Raw genomic sequence first — 21,733 nt, 5'->3', positions numbered from 1 at the left:
TGATGAAGATTTGTAACTGGCATAAAATGGGGCTTGGGAGCAATTGCAAATTGCGTCAGGCAAGGTAATCTGGGCAAACGCTTGGGATCCGTGTGTGTGTGGGACGCTTCCCTGAAGACTTGTGTACTTTCCTGTGCTGAGACGTAAGTTGATTGGAATCCAGGGTCAGACGGCGGGAGGGATTGTGTGGGCATTTGTTTGTGCAAACCTGTGCTTACTCTTATTAGCTTGACCTTCCGTCGTCTTTCTGACGGACGCCATCTCCTGCTTTGAGAACCCGGACTGAACTGACCACGGCTTGTCTTCCCCCCTTCTTGGACTTGGAAAAACTACAAACGTCTGCTTCTGGCTTTGATCTACGGAACGGAACTGGTCTACTCTACTTCTACAATCCTTGGCTGAATTGCTCGTGTTGGAGATCTTGTCTACTGTGTGTGTGTGGGAGCGACGCAAGTTACTCTAAGCACAGTGCTGGCAGCAGAGAGGAATCTGCTGCCAATTAGTTGCATTCTTTGTATCTTTTGTTCCTTGGCTTTCGTTCTGTTAATACCTAGGCTGAAGCAAGCAGTTTGTTTTTACCCGGATTAAACTCCGGTTTAATCCGGTTTATCTTTTGAACATTTACTTTTGTCCCCTTTTTGCTCCTAAAGGCAAAAATTGCCTGGCCCTTGTGTTTTTACGGGCATTTTTGAGTTCTGTAATCTAATAAACTCTGTTACTTTGAATCTTGTGGCGTTCTGTCCTTGACAGATTGCCTGACGCCCATAAAAAGTTTATTGCAGCAATAAACCCGTCAGGAAGACGATGGATGAGTTAAGAGCCAAAGTAGACCAATTGCAAACGGCCTTTACCGTAAGCCAAACAGCTTTTGCTGTGAAAGGACATGTTTTGACTCCTGAACGCTTTGACGGAACCAGGTGCAAGTTGCCAACCTTTTTGGCACAAGTGGAGCTTTATTTTTCCCAGCTCAGTGCTCATGCTTTTCCTACTGACACTAGCAAGGTGGCTTTTATTTTGAGTTTGTTGACCGGTCCCGCAGGACAATGGGCCACTAATTTAATTTTGGGAAATGACCCAGTCAAGGACAATTTGAATAATTTCAAAAAGTTGTTAACTGATACTTTTGGGGATCCTCTCCGCACGGAGAACGCTGGGTGGGCTCTGTATCGGTTGAAACAGGGAAAGGGGACTGTTTTGGATTACTTAAATAAGTTTAACCTGTATCGCCACCAGCTGGATTGGGGGGAGAATGCATTCATGCTTTTATTTACTGCCGGGTTAAGTGATATGCTCCAGGATGAATTAGCACGCTTGGAGCCGGCTGAAAGCTGGGACGCCTTAGTAGCTAAGGTGCTGCGTTTAGACGCAAGGTTCGAGGCTCGTAAACACTCAAAAGCAATGTGTGCGCCACCCATGCATGTAACCAGGGCACCTGTGGTGATGGGGGAAGAGCCCATGGAGCTTGGGGTCTTTAAAAAACTGTCTACAGAGGAAAAGAGCCGTAGGAGGCAGCTGGGCTTGTGTTTGTACTGTGGGAATGCTGGGCATTTTGCCAAAAATTGTAATGTGAAACCTTCCCAGCTTTCGGGAAAAGGCCAGCCCTAGTGCGACGTGAGTCCAACGCACTAGGGCTCCTCAAGCAGTCAACTGAGGGGAGGAAGCATGTTTTCGTACCCATTACATTATCTGTTGGGGGAAGGGAACTTGTTTCTACTCTGGCACTGCTGGACTCAGGAGCTACGGTCTCCTATGTAGATATTGAGTTTGCTAAGAAGCATGGCATTCCTAGAGTGCGCAAGGCATGCGACGTGTGGGTGGAGGGAGCAGATGGGAGACTGCTGGAGACTGGGGTGGTTAACCAGGAAACCTCAGCAGTAACGTGGGAGGTGCAGGGAGTAACGGGAACGTTTGTGTGGGATATTACGAGCTTGCCTCGATATGATGTGATCCTGGGGATGGATTGGCTAGCTGTAGTAAACCCACAAGTGGATTGGGCAACACGTAAAGTGATCTTAAAGAGGCAGGATTGTTGCACTCTAAACGTTACTCATGCTGATATGGAGGGAGTGCCTGCTGAGTATGGGGAGTTCTCTGATGTATTTTGTAAAAGAGAAGCGGACAAATTACCACCGCACAGGCCATATGATTGCGCCATCAAGTTGGCAGAAGGTGCGAAACTGCCAGCAGGGAGGCTGTATGCCTTGACTGTACCGGAAAGGCAAGCTTTGCGGGAGTTTTTAGATGAAAATTTAGCCAAGGGGTTTATTCGCCCATCTAGTTCTCCAACTGCGGCACCAGTATTCTTTGTAGCCAAAAAGACTGGGGAACTTAGGCTGGTCTGCGACTATCGGATCCTAAACAAATACACCATTCGGGATAGGTACCCGCTCCCTTTAATCTCGGAACTGTTATCAAGGGTGCAAGGGGCTAAGGTCTTTACCAAGCTTGACCTGCGGGGGGCCTATAACTTAATCCGTATACGGGAAGGGGATGAATGGAAGACGGCATTTAACACGTGTTTCGGATGCCACGAGTTCCGAGTCATGCCTTTTGGGCTTTGTAATGCTCCTGCGGTCTTCCAGAGGTTCATGAACGATGTGTTCAGGGACCTAATTGACCAATTTTTAGTGATTTATTTGGATGATATCTTGATTTTTTCTAAGGACGAGAAAGAACATCGTCAACATGTCAAGCAGGTTCTGCACCGACTGCGGGCTAATGGGCTTTTCGCCAAGGCTTCCAAATGCGTCTTTCATGTGCCTGAAGTGGAGTTCCTAGGTCATGTAGTGTCAGGTAGGGAACTTAAAATGGACCCACATAAGGTTGACGCCGTCAACTCATGGCAGGAGCTGAAAACTAAGAAGGATGTACAAAGGTTCTTAGGTTTTGCTAATTACTACCGGGAGTTTATTCCGAATTTTGCAAAGCTCACGGTACCTTTGACGCAGCTTCTGCGCAAGAAACAGCCATTTGTGTGGGGGCGGGAAGCTCACGAGGCGTTTCTACAACTTAAGTCTAGTTTTCAATCGGACAACATACTAACCCATCCTGATGTTGACAAACCGTTCGTGGTAGAAGCGGACGCTTCTAGCTACGCGTTGGGGGCTGTATTGTCTCAGAAGGATTCCTCAGGGACCTTGCGTCCCTGTGGATTTTACTCGCGGCAACTAACACCCTTCGAGCAGAACTATACCATATGGGAGAAGGAGTTGTTGGCGATTAAGGTGGCGTTTGAGGTGTGGCGGCACTGGCTTGAAGGGGCACGGCACCAGATCGTGGTCAGATCTGATCACAAGAATTTAGAGCACTTGCAAACAGCAAAGAAGTTAAACCAGCGTCAAATCCGATGGGCTTTGTTTTTCTCCAGGTTTAACTTCAAGGTGCAGTTCGTAGAGGGGAAGGCAAACTTGCGGGCCGATGCTTTATCCCGCAAGCCGGAGTTTAAGACCAATGAGCAGGTTGTATGTCAGACCATCTTGCCTACTGCCTCTCTGTGTGTTGTAGATAATGAGCTCGGGTTACATGACCAGATCCTTGAGGCTCAGAGGGATGATGTGTGGACACAGGAGCAACTGATGCTGCTCTCAGCAGGTAACCGTACCATACTGCCGCATCTACAAGATCAAGACGGAGTATTGGTACGCAGGGGGCAGGTCTACGTACCAGTGGGGGCCCTCAGGTTGGAGGTGATTAGAGCCCACCATGACGAACCCATGGCTGGGCACTTTGGCAGATTCAAGACCGTGCAGCTCATTACCAGGAGCTATTGGTGGCCAAAGATGCGGCAAGACATTTTGCGCTTTTGTGACAGCTGCGCCGTTTGCCAGCAGAGTAAGACGCCTGTTGGGCGCCCTAGAGGGTTGTTGTCGTCTTTACCTGTTCCGGACAGGCCATGGCAAATCATTTCCATGGATTTCATTTCAGATTTGCCTAAGTCTGGGGGTTATACTTGTATTTGGGTGGTGGTGGATTTATTTAGTAAACTGGCTCATTTTATTCCTTGTTCAACCATTCCGGCGGCCCCTACGTTGGCCTTACTATTTACTAAGCACATCTATCGTTTGCACGGAGCACCCGAGGTGATTATTTCAGATAGGGCTCCGCAATTTGTGTCACGCTTTTGGAAACATTTCCATGAGTGCTTGGGGACTAAGTTAAACGTTTCTTCAGCCTTTCATCCGCAAACGGATGGACAGTCGGAACGGGTTAATGGGCTCTTAGAGCAATACCTGCGTTGTTTTTGTTTAGATCAACCCACGGCTTGGGTGAAGTGGCTACCGGTGGCGGAATTTGCTTACAACAATGCGGTGCACACATCTAGTCAGCATACGCCATTTGAGCTAACTTATGGTTTTCACCCACGGGGAGGTGTGGCGCCGTCGACCAATGTGGTCTCTTCGGACCCTGTGTACCGCTCTACGGAAATGGCTGCATTGCATGATGTTGCCCGTCGCTTACTGTTGGAAGCTAAGGCAACGCAGAAGACTCAGGCTGACCGCCACAGGCAGGCAGGGGAGGAGTTGGAAGAAGGGGATTTGGTGTGGTTATCTTCCAAACATATTAAACAGGCTGGGGGAAAGTTTGCGCCTCGGTATTTGGGTCCCTTTCCTATCGTTAAAAAGATTTCTTCCGTTGCGTTTCGTTTGCGTTTACCGTCTAGTTTAAAGGTCCATCCAGTCTTTCATCGTTCGCTGTTGAAACTTGATACCTCTAGTCGTCGTGGTGCTATAGCGGAGGGTATCACTGCCACTTCTCCGCCATCGGGGGAGGAGGCCTTTGTGAGAGGGGATAGTGTTATGATTGAGCCTCATGGCTCTGTTACTGACAGACGTGGGCGTAAGACTCCTCGGGAGTCAGATACTCTCGAGGAGCGAGAGAGAAAAAGACTGCGAGACATATTTGCAGCACCATCTGACGAAGAATCTTTCGAAGGGTTTACGGAGAGAATGGAGGAGGGGCTGGTTAGCTCAGAGGAGGATGAGATGGATTGGACTCGGGTAAGGGAGGAATTGGGGGCCACTGGCCATGATGGGGCAGAAGATGAATGGGGACCTTCAGGATTAGACCCATGGCTTAGCTGGAGGGATGGGACGGGATCCACAGCTGGAGATGCTGTTGGGCGTAGTCAGAGGTGTTCCAGCTCTGACGAGGAAAGTGATGAGGAAACGCCCGGGTTAAGGAGGACAGCTGACAGTGATGAAGATTTGTAACTGGCATAAAATGGGGCTTGGGAGCAATTGCAAATTGCGTCAGGCAAGGTAATCTGGGCAAACGCTTGGGATCCGTGTGTGTGTGGGACGCTTCCCTGAAGACTTGTGTACTTTCCTGTGCTGAGACGTAAGTTGATTGGAATCCAGGGTCAGACGGCGGGAGGGATTGTGTGGGCATTTGTTTGTGCAAACCTGTGCTTACTCTTATTAGCTTGACCTTCCGTCGTCTTTCTGACGGACGCCATCTCCTGCTTTGAGAACCCGGACTGAACTGACCACGGCTTGTCTTCCCCCCTTCTTGGACTTGGAAAAACTACAAACGTCTGCTTCTGGCTTTGATCTACGGAACGGAACTGGTCTACTCTACTTCTACAATCCTTGGCTGAATTGCTCGTGTTGGAGATCTTGTCTACTGTGTGTGTGTGGGAGCGACGCAAGTTACTCTAAGCACAGTGCTGGCAGCAGAGAGGAATCTGCTGCCAATTAGTTGCATTCTTTGTATCTTTTGTTCCTTGGCTTTCGTTCTGTTAATACCTAGGCTGAAGCAAGCAGTTTGTTTTTACCCGGATTAAACTCCGGTTTAATCCGGTTTATCTTTTGAACATTTACTTTTGTCCCCTTTTTGCTCCTAAAGGCAAAAATTGCCTGGCCCTTGTGTTTTTACGGGCATTTTTGAGTTCTGTAATCTAATAAACTCTGTTACTTTGAATCTTGTGGCGTTCTGTCCTTGACACTTACACTGTATATTTTTAGTTTCTCTGTTTTGTTATTAGTCCGATTTACATTCTGCACCTCTGACACTAACCTAAATGCATTATACAGACTTGACCCTTGTCAGTTCGTTTAATTCAGAGACAAAAGTTAACTTTATTAATAGGCAAATGTATGCAGCCCGACCTTTTAGCTGTTGACGTGGAATTAAGTCCATCTCAGTTCATTGGAACTTCCTCCCAAGTATTCATAATAGAACTTGAACTGTCAAGGACAGAACGCCACAAGATTCAAAGTAACAGAGTTTATTAGATTACAGAACTCAAAAATGCCCGTAAAACACAAGGGCCAGGCAGTTTTTGCCTTTAGGAGCAAAAAGGGGCAAAAGTAAATGTTCAAAAGATAAACCGGATTAAACCGGAGTTTAATCCGGGTAAAAACAAACTGCTTGCTTCAGCCTGGGTATAAACGAAACGAAAGCCAAGGAACAAAAGATACAAAGAATGCAACTAATTGGCAGCAGATTCCTCTCTGCTGCCGACACTGTGCTTAGAGTAACTTGCGTCGCTCCCCCACACACACAGCAGACAGGATCTCCAACACGAGTAAATCAGCCAAGGATTGTAGCAGTTGCGTAGACCAGTTCCGTTCCGTAGATCAAAGCCAGAAGCAGACGTTTGTAGTTTTTCCAAGTCCAAGAAGGGGGGAAGACAAGCCGTGGTCAGTTCAGTCCGAGTTCTCAAAGCAGGAGATGGCGTCCGTCAAGAAGACGACGGAAGGTCAAGCTAATAAGAGTAAGCACAGGTTTGCACAAACAAATGCCCACACAATCCCTCCCGCCGTCTGACCCTGGATTCCAATCAACTTACGTCACAGCACAGGAAAGCACACAAGTCTTCAGGGAAGCGTCCCACACACACACGGATCCCAAGCGTTTGCCCAGATTACCTTGCCCAACGCAATTTGCAATTGCTCTCAAGCCCCATTTTATGCCAGTTACAAATCTTCATCACTGTCAGCTGTCCTCCTTAACCCGGGCGTTTCCTCATCACTTTCCTCGTCAGAGCTGGAACACCTCTGACTACGCCCAACAGCATCTCCAGCTGTGGATCCCGTCCCATCCCTCCAGCTAAACCATGGGTCTAATCCTGAAGGTCCCCATTCATCTTCTGTCCCATCATGGCCAGTGGCACCCACTTCCTCCCTTACCCGAGTCCAATCCATCTCATCCTCCTCTGAGCTAACCAGCCCCTCCTCCATTCTCTCCGTAAACCCTTCGAAAGACTCCTCGTCAGATGGTGCTGCAAATATGTCTCGCAGTCTTTTTCTCTCTCGCTCCTCGAGAGTATCTGACTCTCGAGGAGTCTTACGCCCACGTCTGTCAGTAACAGAGCCATGAGGCTCAATCATAACACTATCCCCTCTCACAAAGGCCTCCTCCCCCGATGGCGGAGAAGTGGCAGTGATACCCTCCGCTATAGCACCACGACGACTAGAGGTATCAAGTTTCAACAGCGAACGATGAAAGACTGGATGGACCTTTAAACTAGACGGTAAACGCAAACGAAACGCAACAGAAGAAATCTTTTTAACGATAGGAAAGGGACCCAAATACCGAGGCGCAAACTTTCCCCCAGCCTGTTTAATATGTTTGGAAGATAACCACACCAAATCCCCTTCTTCCAACTCCTCCCCTGCCTGCCTGTGGCGGTCAGCCTGAGTCTTCTGCGTTGCCTTAGCTTCCAACAGTAAGCGACGGGCAACATCATGCAATGCAGCCATTTCCGAAGAGCGGTACACAGGGTCCGAAGAGACCACATTGGTCGACGGCGCCACACCTCCCCGTGGGTGAAAACCATAAGTTAGCTCAAATGGCGTATGCTGACTAGACGTGTGCACCGCATTGTTGTAAGCAAATTCCGCCACCGGTAACCACTTTACCCAAGCCGTGGGTTGATCTAAACAAAAACAACGCAGATACTGCTCTAAGAGCCCATTAACCCGTTCCGACTGTCCATCCGTTTGCGGATGGAAAGCTGAAGACACGTTTAACTTAGTCCCCAAACACTCATGGAAGTGTTTCCAAAAGCGTGACACAAATTGCGGAGCCCTATCTGAAATAATCACCTCGGGTGCTCCGTGCAAACGATAGATGTGCTTTGTAAATAGTAAGGCCAACGTAGGGGCCGCCGGAATGGTTGAACAAGGAATAAAATGAGCCAGTTTACTAAATAAATCCACCACCACCCAAATACAAGTATAACCCCCAGACTTAGGCAAATCTGAAATAAAATCCATGGAAATGATTTGCCATGGCCTCTCCGGAACAGGTAAAGACGATAACAACCCTCTAGGGCGCCCAACAGGCGTCTTACTCTGCTGACAAACGGCGCAGCTGTCACAAAAGCGCAGAATGTCTTGCCGCATCTTTGGCCACCAGTAGCTCCTGGTGATAAGCTGTACGGTCTTGAACCTGCCAAAGTGCCCAGCCATGGGTTCGTCATGGTGGGCTCTAATCACCTCCAACCTGAGGGTCCCTACTGGTACGTAAACCTGCCCCCTACGCACCAATACCCCGTCTTGATCCTGGAGATGCGGCAGTATGGTACGGTTACCTGCAGAGAGCAGCATCAGTTGCTCCTGAGTCCACACATCATCCTTCTGAGCCTCAAGGATCTGGTCATGTAACCCAAGCTCATTATCTACAACACACAGAGAGGCAGTAGGCAAGATGGTCTGACATACTACCTGCTCATTGGTCTTAAATTCCGGCTTGCGGGATAAAGCATCGGCCCGCAAGTTTGCCTTCCCCTCCACGAACTGCACCTTGAAGTTAAACCTGGAGAAAAACAAAGCCCAGCGGATTTGACGCTGGTTTAACTTCTTTGCTGTTTGCAAGTGCTCTAAGTTCTTGTGATCAGATCTGACCACGATCTGGTGCCGTGCCCCTTCAAGCCAGTGCCGCCACACCTCAAACGCCACCTTAATCGCCAACAACTCCTTCTCCCATATGGTATAGTTCTGCTCGAAGGGTGTTAGTTGCCGCGAGTAAAATCCACAGGGACGCAAGGTCCCTGAGGAATCCTTCTGAGACAATACAGCCCCCAACGCGTAGCTAGAAGCGTCCGCTTCTACCACGAACGGTCTGTCAACGTCAGGATGGGTTAGTATGTTGTCCGATTGAAAACTAGACTTTAGTTGTAGAAACGCCTCGTGAGCTTCCCGCCCCCACACAAATGGCTGTTTCTTGCGCAGAAGCTGCGTCAAAGGTACCGTGAGCTTTGCAAAATTCGGAATAAACTCCCGGTAGTAATTAGCGAAACCCAAGAACCTTTGTACATCCTTCTTAGTCTTCAGCTCCTGCCATGAGTTGACGGCGTCAACCTTATGTGGGTCCATTTTAAGTTCCCTACCTGACACTACATGACCTAGGAACTCCACTTCAGGCACATGAAAGACGCACTTGGAAGCCTTGGCGAAAAGCCCATTAGCCCGCAGTCGGTGCAGAACCTGCTTGACATGTTGACGATGTTCTTTCTCGTCCTTAGAAAAAATCAAGATATCATCCAAATAAATCACTAAAAATTGGTCAATTAGGTCCCTGAACACATCGTTCATGAACCTCTGGAATACCGCAGGAGCATTACAAAGCCCAAAAGGCATGACTCGGAACTCGTGGCATCCGAAACACGTGTTAAATGCCGTCTTCCATTCATCCCCTTCCCGTATACGGATTAAGTTATAGGCCCCCCGCAGGTCAAGCTTGGTAAAGACCTTAGCCCCTTGCACCCTTGATAACAGTTCCGAGATTAAAGGCAGCGGGTACCTATCCCGAATGGTGTATTTGTTTAGGATCCGATAATCGCAGACCAACCTAAGTTCCCCAGTCTTTTTGGCTACAAAGAATACCGGTGCCGCAGTTGGAGAACTAGATGGGCGAATAAACCCCTTGGCTAAATTTTCATCTAGAAACTCCCGCAAAGCTTGCCTTTCCGGTACAGTCAAGGCATACAGCCTCCCTGCTGGCAGTTTCGCACCTTCTGCCAACTTGATGGCGCAATCATATGGCCTGTGCGGTGGTAATTTGTCCGCTTCTCTTTTACAAAATACATCAGAGAACTCCCCATACTCAGCAGGCACTCCCTCCATATCAGAATGAGTAACATTTAGAGTGCAACAATCCTGCCTCTTTAAGATCACTTTACGTGTTGCCCAATCTACATGTGGGTTTACTACAGCTAGCCAATCCATCCCCAGGATCACGTCATATCTAGGCAAGCTCGTAATATCCCACACAAACGTTCCCGTTACTCCCTGCACCTCCCACGTTACTGCTGAGGTTTCATGGTTAACCACCCCAGTCTCCAGCAGTCTCCCATCTGCTCCTTCCACCCACACGTCGCATGCCTTGCACACTCTAGGAATGCCATGCTTCTTAGCAAACTCAATATCTACATAGGAGACCGTAGCCCCTGAGTCCAGCAGTGCCAAAGTAGAAACAAGTTCCCTTCCCCCAACAGATAATGTAATGGGTACGAAAACATGCTTCCTCCCCTCAGTTGACTGCTTGAGGAGCCCTAGTGCGTTGGACTCACGTCGCACTAGGGCTGGCCTTTTCCCGAAAGCTGGGAAGGTTTCACATTACAATTTTTGGCAAAATGCCCAGCATTCCCACAGTACAAACACAAGCCCAGCTGCCTCCTACGGCTCTTTTCCTCTGTAGACAGCTTTTTAAAGACCCCAAGCTCCATGGGCTCTTCCCCCATCACCACAGGTGCCCTGGTTACATGCATGGGTGGCGCACACATTGCTTTTGAGTGTTTACGAGCCTCGAACCTTGCGTCTAAACGCAGCACCTTAGCTACTAAGGCGTCCCAGCTTTCAGCCGGCTCCAAGCGTGCTAATTCATCCTGGAGCATATCACTTAACCCGGCAGTAAATAAAAGCATGAATGCATTTTCCCCCCAATCCAGCTGGTGGCGATACAGGTTAAACTTATTTAAGTAATCCAAAACAGTCCCCTTTCCCTGTTTCAACCGATACAGAGCCCACCCAGCGTTCTCCGTGCGGAGAGGATCCCCAAAAGTATCAGTTAACAACTTTTTGAAATTATTCAAATTGTCCTTGACTGGGTCATTTCCCAAAATTAAATTAGTGGCCCATTGTCCTGCGGGACCGGTCAACAAACTCAAAATAAAGGCCACCTTGCTAGTGTCTGTAGGAAAAGCATGAGCACTGAGCTGAGAAAAATAAAGCTCCACTTGTGCCAAAAAGGTTGGCAACTTGCACCTGGTTCCGTCAAAGCGTTCAGGAGTCAAAACATGTCCTTTCACAGCCTGAGCTGTTTGGATAACGGTAAAAGCCGTTTGCAATTGGTCTACTTTGGCCCTTAACTCATCCATCGTCTTCCTGACGGGTTTATTGCTGCAATAAACTTTTTATGGGCGTTGGGCAATCTGTCAAGGACAGAACGCCACAAGATTCAAAGTAACAGAGTTTATTAGATTACAGAACTCAAAAATGCCCGTAAAACACAAGGGCCAGGCAGTTTTTGCCTTTAGGAGCAAAAAGGGGCAAAAGTAAATGTTCAAAAGATAAACCGGATTAAACCGGAGTTTAATCCGGGTAAAAACAAACTGCTTGCTTCAGCCTGGGTATAAACGAAACGAAAGCCAAGGAACAAAAGATACAAAGAATGCAACTAATTGGCAGCAGATTCCTCTCTGCTGCCGACACTGTGCTTAGAGTAACTTGCGTCGCTCCCCCACACACACAGCAGACAGGATCTCCAACACGAGTAAATCAGCCAAGGATTGTAGCAGTTGCGTAGACCAGTTCCGTTCCGTAGATCAAAGCCAGAAGCAGACGTTTGTAGTTTTTCCAAGTCCAAGAAGGGGGGAAGACAAGCCGTGGTCAGTTCAGTCCGAGTTCTCAAAGCAGGAGATGGCGTCCGTCAAGAAGACGACGGAAGGTCAAGCTAATAAGAGTAAGCACAGGTTTGCACAAACAAATGCCCACACAATCCCTCCCGCCGTCTGACCCTGGATTCCAATCAACTTACGTCACAGCACAGGAAAGCACACAAGTCTTCAGGGAAGCGTCCCACACACACACGGATCCCAAGCGTTTGCCCAGATTACCTTGCCCAACGCAATTTGCAATTGCTCTCAAGCCCCATTTTATGCCAGTTACAAATCTTCATCACTGTCAGCTGTCCTCCTTAACCCGGGCGTTTCCTCATCACTTTCCTCGTCAGAGCTGGAACACCTCTGACTACGCCCAACAGCATCTCCAGCTGTGGATCCCGTCCCATCCCTCCAGCTAAACCATGGGTCTAATCCTGAAGGTCCCCATTCATCTTCTGTCCCATCATGGCCAGTGGCACCCACTTCCTCCCTTACCCGAGTCCAATCCATCTCATCCTCCTCTGAGCTAACCAGCCCCTCCTCCATTCTCTCCGTAAACCCTTCGAAAGACTCCTCGTCAGATGGTGCTGCAAATATGTCTCGCAGTCTTTTCCTCTCTCGCTCCTCGAGAGTATCTGACTCTCGAGGAGTCTTACGCCCACGTCTGTCAGTAACAGAGCCATGAGGCTCAATCATAACATGAACTGTGAAAAAAGAAAACAGATTTCTTTTTCACACAATAGCTAAATTCACTGTTCTCTGAATTGCTAGTTTATGCTTTGAAAAATATAGCTAAATGCAGCAAAGGTAAGTGTGAACTGAGTGATGGTATGTCCATTTAGTTAATATTGCAGCTGTCTCCAAATATTGGACCCAAAATGTCTTGAAATACATCTAAAACAATCATAATAAAAAATTATTGAAGAAATTAAATAATAAGTCTATTAAAAACCCCACTCATTTAAAACAAGTTTAAAACATGTAAAGCACAACACTTAGTAAATACAACCACCCTAATGCGATGACTCTCTCTAACAATCAGTTAATAATAACATCCAGTCTGAATATAACAGCCTTTGCCTCCTGGTGAAAATAGAGCAAAGGAAGGCTAATCTAGACATCTGCAGAAGAGAGTTTCACACCATTGGAGCAGACAATAAGAAAGATATTTCTGTTTATTAAGTCAAGATATTCATGTTTTGAAAGCAGACAGTGTGTTGTTTATTGTAATAAGATAATCAGATTCTAAAAATAACTAGACAACATTGGCTAGGAGGAAACTGGTATTAGCCGTTGCTTTTATTATTTTTAATGAGTGTATTAATATATTATAAATTTCCCCTTTTAAAAGTGGAGAGTAACCTGCTACAGTTACGTACCTATGGTATTGCTTGTGTTTGTGTTCAAAGTTCCTTCTGGACTCAATGAAGGCCCCACAGTAAATGGAGGCAACTGGAATGAAAAGCCTGTAAAGATTTCTCCTCAAATTAACACAAGTGAAGAGAAATGGACTCCAGTGTCATCTGCAGGTGGCAAGAGGAAGAATGAGACATCAGCTTGGGGAAAAGATACTGGAGATAATGGAAATGGGAAGGATTGGGGAGTGTCTCTGGTGGGCAGAACCTGGGGTGAGCGCACTTTGTTCCCTGGTATCGGTAAGTTGATATGTTTGTTTCTCCCGATATTTATTTTCTGTCAAGAAGACCAAGGGTAGACATATTTTTAAAACCTGAACTTTTTAAATACCCTTCCCTTGTGCACTCAGCAGTGTTATTTTTACAGCCAGTTGTCATCCCACTTAATTTCAGTAATAATTAGAAACGCTTAGTCCTTTCATAAGCATCAGTTATGCTGTAGAAAGGTATTTGAATGTCCATCTGTAGGTTTGCACACACCCAGAAGGCATTTTTACTTTTCAGCAATCGGGAGTTCCCAAAACTTTTCATGTTATTGCCACTCATCTAAAAAATGTTCTTTATGTCTTTGATCATGGCCTCCAACTCTAGCCCAGTGTGAGATGTACAAATAACTCATCTTTATTGTCATTACTAGGAAAGGGACAAAAATGTAATATGTAGATTTGGTGTGAATGTGTGTTCACAGGGTTGTTGTATGTCTTTCGGGCTGTGTGGCCATGTTCCATACCTCACAACCTCTGAGGATGCCTGCCATAGATGTGGGCGAAACGTCAGGAGAGAATGCTTCTGGAACATGGCCACACAGCCCGAAAGACATACAACAACCCTGTGATCCCGGCCATGAAAGCCTTCGACAACACAATGTGTGTTCAGTTTGACTGTTTCTGTTGTAAATTTGTTTTTATAGGTTATTGTTTTACATATGTATATTGTTTTGTATTGTCTTTTATATAATGTTGTAAGCCACTTTGGGTCCCATTTGGGGAGAAAAGTGGGATACAAATAAAGATTTATTATTATTATTATTATTATTATCTCACATATTCACCCATGTTCATATAAATACAATTGGGGTTATTGTGATTGGTTTGAAAAGTGTCTTTTTATTTTAAACAATATCCAAAAAGTTTTGTAAATGTCTGGGATGTTGATAAATGTTGACATTGCAATTCCAGAGTGCTATTCCACTGCTCGGTTTTAGTCCAACAGAATGTCATAGAATGATTAATGATACTGACCAACTATAACAATATATAGTAAGAAAGAAAGTAAATTTGAGACCTCGTTTTGTTTGGCATATTACTTTTGCTAAAAAGAAACAAAGTTAAAAGTCATGGATGCAACACTGCAATTGTCTTTATACTTCTGTAATGAATCTGCAATATTTTGGATCCAAAGTTCACATGAAAAATGATTAAGCATTATCTTACAAATGTGTTTAAGTTTTAAAAAAAACACTTGTATCTCTTTTTGTTTTTGCTCTATCCCCCAACAGCCTGGTCTGGAGTGGATGGAAGAATAAACACACCTGAACAGAGTTCTCCTTCATTTTCTTCTTTGGGATTAAATCCTAAAGTTTCTGGTATGTCTTTATAAAATAATCTGCTTGCACTGTGCAGTATTCATGTTACATTATGTTGTAAATTTCATTCCTGCTAAGTGTAAGAGTAGTTGCACTTACATTGGACAAGACTTAACAATACACAAACTTCTGGTGTTGGTGGTCACAGTAAATGCTAAATAACAAAATGTCAAACATCACTATTGTTTTATCAAGATGAATTTGGAGTTTTTGAAGGAATTTCTTTTGGCCATCTCCATACTGAGCTATTTCATATGAAATAACAGAGCTATCAGCACTGCATTATTTCTGTAAAACTTCACAGTGTGTATATATTTTTTGTTCTTTTCAGGATCCAGCAGTGAGCCCGTTTCCCAGCCTGGAACTACTGATTTTCAGTGGGATTTAAACCGTAATCAGGCACATGTTGATGATGAATGGTCTGGGCTAAGTATGTACCTTTTTCATCTTTGTCTAATATGGTTTGACTTGCAGCTTAAAGATTTGTCCTCATCTCCCTGTTCCCAATAAATTTAAGTTTTTTCATTGGAGAGAAGAGTTTTATAGTACCTTAAAGACTAATGTAGCACAAAGCTTTTGTGGTACATAATTTTTACTATATGAATTGAGGTTTGTTGTTGTCAACAATAGTGTTATCCTGGTTAGCAAACAATTTTTTTTCAAAATATGGTATTTTTATTGTTGGTGCTATTTAGCAATTTTCTATTGTAAGATGATGCTGATGTTCTACAATAAAATCTAAGAATAGGAAATAGTTCATGCTTTATAGATAACTTAGTGGGCATTTTTAAAATCTAGAATCCAAGTATTTCCCTTTAGACTCGACTCTTTCCTCTTCATGGGTAGTAGTGTGGGACTGAGATCCAGAAGAGGCTTCAACTAGAGAACTAGTTAGAAATGGTACTTTGGCAGATTCACAGACTCCAACACCACCTTCCTTCCTTTAAAAAGCTGCTTTAAAGGAGGCAGAAGGAAGAACCCATGAATTCCCTACCTTCCTTTTACCAAGGGACAAATCTGATGAACAAAAGTCTGTCTAGGTTCAGCCATTGTAATTTGAGGACAGTTTCTAAAGACAGTTCCATGGTTTCCAATAAACATAACTAATTTGTGTTCTTGATCACTAACATTAATGACTACCTTAAAATACCTTTTTATTCTAATAATTCAAATCATTTAATAATTCTAATAATTCAAATCAGAAATAATTCAAATTGTTTCTGACATGGTGACCATAAAGCAAACCTATATAGTGGTTTTCATAGAAGATTTCTTCAAAGGGGATTTGCCTGTGGCTTCCCCTGGTGGAAAGGGTGTGACTTGCCTATGAAAAGGATCCTGGTTGCTGGAATCGTAATCCAATGCTCTACCACTACACCATGCTACATCCTTATTCTAATACAAATACTTGTTTAAAAATATTGTTCATTATTTCAAAAAAACCTTGGAAATCCACATCATTATTTTGAATTGTATGGTTTAACCTTTGTTTTATGCACTAATAATAGATAATAGATATTAAAGACATATATTCTGAAACTATATATTTAATGCACATGAGAATTTTAAAGTTTAAATCTGTATTTATTTGACTAGATTATCTAAAACTTATTTAATATTTCACAGATGGGCTTTCTTCTGCTGATCCCACTTCTGATTGGAATGCCCCAGCAGAGGAATGGGGAAACTGGGTTGAAGAAGAAAAGTCTCCTTCCATTCCACAGCTTGAAGAAGGATTGTCTGAGGCTCAGAAGGTATTTGAAGAAGCTTGAGTAAAATGAACTATTACTCAGATCCATAGTGGCAGTTCTTACTGTACACAAAGATAAGGGTTAAGAAAAGATACTTTCATACAACGTGGCTTCTTTCTTCCCTTACAACTGATTTCAACTTTTGGTAATAAAAGAAAACACGAGTTTAGGCAATATCAAATGCATGCTGCTTCACGATGTCAAGCCTGTAATTGAAATAGATTTCCAAACTAAATTGCATTTAATGTCATAATTGAAAGGAAATGTGATATATCCTGGTCAAATATAATACCCTTTTAATCTTTTGGGATTTGTGTTAGGCTACAGATGATGAGAAAGAGAAGACAGAACCAACTCTGCAAAATACTGCAAGTGGTAAATCCAAAAAGAAAAAGAAGAAAAAGAAAAAGCAAGGGGAAGAGGCTACCTCTCCTGTTCAGGTAAAATAACTTAAAGATTAATTTCTGCAGATTTGCTGAATGTTCTAACCCAGAGAACACTCAGCAGAGAACCAAGTTGCATGCCCCAACTTAGAAAATAAGATTTGATCAAATTATTCTGTCGTGTAATTTATTCATTCACTTAGGATGCTGAAGATCCGGATAGACATGCTGGAGAAGAGTTTTCAGAAGATACCTCACAAGTTCAACAAGAGCAGATACCTTTCTCTTTAAAAACCATCAGCACTAGTGAAAAAGCTGAGGTATTGATAAATAGATCTAATTGAACATAAAACCTATATTCGACATTTACAAAATTAACAGAACCGAGGGGCTGAAAGTTAAATTTTACAGATGTTAAATTCCTGTTCTCAGGGCCTATTTTGAAATAATATGTAATGGAGAACCACCATGAGTATGTCCATAGTTTATTCCGCTGGAGAAGTGCATATTTGTGTTTGGAATTTCTTGTAATGTTTACAGAATTAAATAGTTTTCCATTTATGACATTCCTAAGACCCTGAAGAAGTACTTATTTGTGTATTTCCTTCCTAATATTGTAGATTTCAAAAAATGATTGGTCTTTAAGTCTGTAATATTGAAGTTTAGCATAATTTATTCTCACATATGCTTTCATTGATGAGACAGATTTTGCATATGAAATAATTTTATGTTTCTTTGTCATTTTAAATGTTACCATTTGAGTCATAAGTGTTGTTCAGCTCTGATCCTTTTTTTCTGGCTAGAACCTTAGAAAATTTACAACAATTAAAAGACAATGGGGTGTTGTGTGGCTTTATGGCCATATTCTAGATGCATTTTCTCCTGACATTTTGCCTGCATCTTTGGCTGGTATTTTCACAGGATCTAATAATAGTAAAGCAAGTGTAATGACAAGTATAATGTGAATGGATACATTTTTCCACTTCTGTGCTGTTCTTGTATTTGGTGGAATAATTTAGTACAACTTTCCCAGTATCTGGCATAAAGCATTTTTATAGTCATCTGAAACACTAAAAAGGGAATCTTGTGACAATCTGTGTGTATTAAACATTTGTGAAATATGCTCAGTTTCATCAGAGGTGTTACCCTAAGTTAAAAAGCACCTAAACCAGCATGCTCCATTAAACAAACCCACTGAAGTGTGTCTGTATTTTTTGTTTAGCCTGAGGAGATGTCCTCATTTGCAGTTTCTACTGAGCCATCTGTAACTGTATCAGAGAGTGAATCTGACAAGATACCTTCCCAAGTGCCACAGATGTTACAGGAGATAGAAGTTCCTATTTCTAACGTTAAGCAAAACAGTGTGCCTCCACCACAGAGTAAGTGTTATGTGTTTATAAAGCATAGTCTTGAGTATTTGTAACCACCAATCAACTTTGTAGTGCATGTGCTAGAATTTAAATGTGAAACTCTTCAGGGTGGTCTCAAGAAGATTTAAGGGCTGCTATCTATATTTTTCTTATAGCACTAGTGTAGGAAAAATATTGGTTTGCCTTTGAAGGATATGTGGCATTGTACCTGAGGAAAAAAGTTTCTGAAGTGAAGTTCAGAAAGAGATAATGTTTCAAGTGTGTCCTTTTTTTCCGGTCTGGTACCTGACGTGGCTCATAACAGATTTAATCTAAAAATGTTTAAATGTTAAAACAGCATTATTTCCAAACAACATCAAATAATTTAAAACATTGCAGTAAGGTTAGGTGAAAGTACAAAATGCATGCACACATCAATTATTTGCCTGCTGAAAGGAGGAATTAATCTTAGACTCCTGGAGGAGCTCCACAGCTGGTGAGAATATGAACCAAGCTGTAGAGATCTTACAGGTTATAACCAGTATGTTCATATGTTTTCATTTGAAAGTCCAATCGCCAATTAAGCTGGTTTTATAAAAAGCTTGTAATAAAGAGCTGCAATCTGGCTGCAGCTCATGGGGACAGCTAAAGTTTCTGGATACGTTTTAAATTCACTCACATGCAGAGCACGTTGTAGTAATCCTAATAGAATGATATTCAGGTATGTGCCACTGTAGCGTGAGCCAGTATAAGAAGGAACATGCACAGTTGGTGCACTAGTTTTAACTGCAAATGCGCTTCTGGCCATTGCCAAGACCAGCACAGGGTGAATCCCTATATAAAATGTTTTAAATGGGTGAGATTATCTCCATGTAGAAGGGAAAAAAATGTTACTTTAGACCACGGATGGGCAGACTTTGGCCCTCCAAGTGTTTTAGACTTCAACTCCCACAATTCCTAGCCGCCTGTAAAGTTTTTACTAGGTGGCAATTTCTCCTTTTGACCCTGGCTCTTGCCAAGTTTCTCTCTGAGGTAGACAGGATAAGACAACTTCCTGTATTACACCCAGGTTGAAACTTGCCTTGTGTATATTTGCAGTGTTTTTATTCTTGTTCATATGCATCTAGCATTGCACTCATTCTGCTTTTAAGTGGTCCTATCAGTTTATGAATCTGCTGTGCACTTTTTCTGCTGAATAAATTGGGTCTTTGAACCATAATAAAGATTGATTGATTGATTGATTGGTAGTACGATTTCACAATTCCTGGTGTATTTCCTGTGACTCAGTAGGATGAAATGTATGGAATGGACTGCGCATGAATAACATGTACAATTCATACTTTCCTTGTTTGTTTGTTTAAAAAAAACTTTAGCCAAGTCTGAAGAGAGCTGGGAATCCCCGAAACAAATCAAAAAGAAGAAAAAAGCCAGAAGGGAAACATGAATTTTCTGAGATGGACGTGTGTTGCAGAAACACTTGTCGTGAAGATTATGCTGTTTATGCAATAATTTGTGAACCTGTACAGAATTTTATATAAATTTCAACAGATTTTTTAAAAAACAAACTGCTTTGAAAACAACCTTCTTTAAGAACAGGAACAGAAGGAGATTGAGTTGGTGACATACTTTTAACAGGAAATCTGACAATACTGAAGATGCATTGAAGAGTCTGTATTTTCAACCAGTGGGGAAAATAATTTTTGAAAACGTTGGTATTGCAACAGTTATCTCTCTTATTTCATGTCAGTTGGATAAAATTGATTGGTCTTAAATTCCCTAACTGTCTTTAAACCTAGTGTGTCTCTTTTGAATGGTGCCCATTCTGAATTTGTTTAATGTATAAATCAAAGTCTGGTTAGTAATCTGCCATATCTTTCTAATAATTAAAAGTATAAAAACTTAAAAAGTTGTAAGTGCAGAGAGTGACAGGGATTCTGGAAGCATTTTCTCCTGAATAGTGACCTGATTTGAATGGTAGTCTTCTTCAGAGATGGTGTGTACCAGAATTGTGGCTAAAACCTTTCAGCAAAATTATTTCTCTAGTTTAAAAAATGATGATGATGATGATGATTGTGGTTTAGATGCAGAACTGATAGAAACTGGTCAGAACTTCAGCATGATTCATAAAGTTCCTCCTTGATAGTCTACTACTTGAATTAGTCAGATAATATATTTTAAAGAAACTGGGCAGGATGCTCCAGATCTGCATCATGTTTTATTCTTTTTAAAGATAATAGGTTCGTTCTTGATAATTTTTCATCTCTATAATTCTTAAAAGTCATGTTTCATTTCTCTTCTGCCCACTTTCCTATTATAATTCCCCTTTTTGGTTGATTTAATGTCTTTTTAAGAAAAGTAACTTCCATAAACTCTTCAAAGGTGTAGTGGAGATGAAAGAGAAATAATGGCTTCAGACAGCTTTAATTGATATTGAGACCACCTGTATCAGGAAGTGCTTTTTTACTGCCTTAACCTATGTAGAATCTGCATCTAAAGTTCTTAAATGGGATATATGTTGTTGTTGTTTTTTGTATTTTTAAAAAATCATGCAAGTATAATAATTGTAAAACAACTTTCCTCTTGGAATAATTGATTACAATGGGAGTTGAGCTGCATCATTGCCAGGCACTGTGTAATTACATCACATCAAGCAGGCAGGTATCTATCTATGAATAGTGCATGCTCAGCCATGTACACTGTATATAGCCTTTACAAATGTTTGTGTGTGTTTAAAGGACCATAATTAACATAACTTGGTGAACATCTATTAAAGAGAAGCCATGATTATTTGATGTAATTGGCTTAGCATTTTTCTTTTCTTGTGGCAGAGAAGTTGTAACAGCTGTAACCAATGGTACTTATTGACTCTCCCATAATGTCTCATTGTATACATCTGAAATTTTGGTAAAATTAACTTGCAATGCAAGAACAATTAAAGCAACAAACTGGATTTAGTTGTATTGAAGACAAGCCTTATTAATTGATAGTGTTCCTAATGAATACTAATGTGCACAGGTATTCCTGTTTCACAGGAACATGGCAGATGTTTACATGTTCAGATGTTTTTGTTTAATTCAGTGACATTTCTAAATTGATTTTGTTAAAATAAAGTGAGCAAATTGATAGCATTGTGTTATTTATGGGAAGAGAGTTTTACTTAGTACTTTTAACAAGAAATAAGATGTCTATGAAAATATGAGTACTGAAATACAGTTTTCAACAGTGTTTTTAAAGAGTATTGAATATGTGAAATTATGTCTTTTTGAATAAAGTATTTCCCTTCTTCATAGGCAGTGACAGATTTGATATATTTCCAGTATTTAAAAAAATATCCAATTTATCAGATAATAACCTTCCAAAAATTAGGAAAATAGTAAGCAGTTTTCACCACAGCCATAAAACAGGAAGTTGACAATTCTTTTG

At 42.6% G+C, this 21,733-nt stretch overlaps 1 protein-coding gene across 1 annotated transcript in view; it reads left to right on the top strand.

Annotated features, from left to right (window-relative positions):
• mtdh (metadherin) overlaps positions 1 to 21,433 on the top strand; it is a 43,963-nt gene extending 22,530 nt beyond the window's left edge. Inside the window, exons 6-13 of the mRNA XM_062980152.1 lie at positions 13,237 to 13,482; positions 14,741 to 14,827; positions 15,159 to 15,257; positions 16,454 to 16,581; positions 16,899 to 17,018; positions 17,165 to 17,281; positions 18,184 to 18,340; positions 19,684 to 21,433. Of these exons, the coding sequence (XP_062836222.1) occupies positions 13,237 to 13,482; positions 14,741 to 14,827; positions 15,159 to 15,257; positions 16,454 to 16,581; positions 16,899 to 17,018; positions 17,165 to 17,281; positions 18,184 to 18,340; positions 19,684 to 19,754 (1,025 nt within the window). The 3' untranslated portion in view covers positions 19,755 to 21,433. The remainder of the gene's footprint in view (positions 1 to 13,236; positions 13,483 to 14,740; positions 14,828 to 15,158; positions 15,258 to 16,453; positions 16,582 to 16,898; positions 17,019 to 17,164; positions 17,282 to 18,183; positions 18,341 to 19,683) is intronic.
• The last annotated feature ends 300 nt before the right edge of the window (positions 21,434 to 21,733 follow it).

This window comes from Anolis carolinensis, chromosome 4 (genome assembly GCF_035594765.1).
Source record: "Anolis carolinensis isolate JA03-04 chromosome 4, rAnoCar3.1.pri, whole genome shotgun sequence".
Taxonomy (NCBI): Eukaryota; Metazoa; Chordata; class Lepidosauria; order Squamata; family Dactyloidae; genus Anolis; species Anolis carolinensis.
This window is presented reverse-complemented; position numbering and strand designations above follow the sequence as displayed.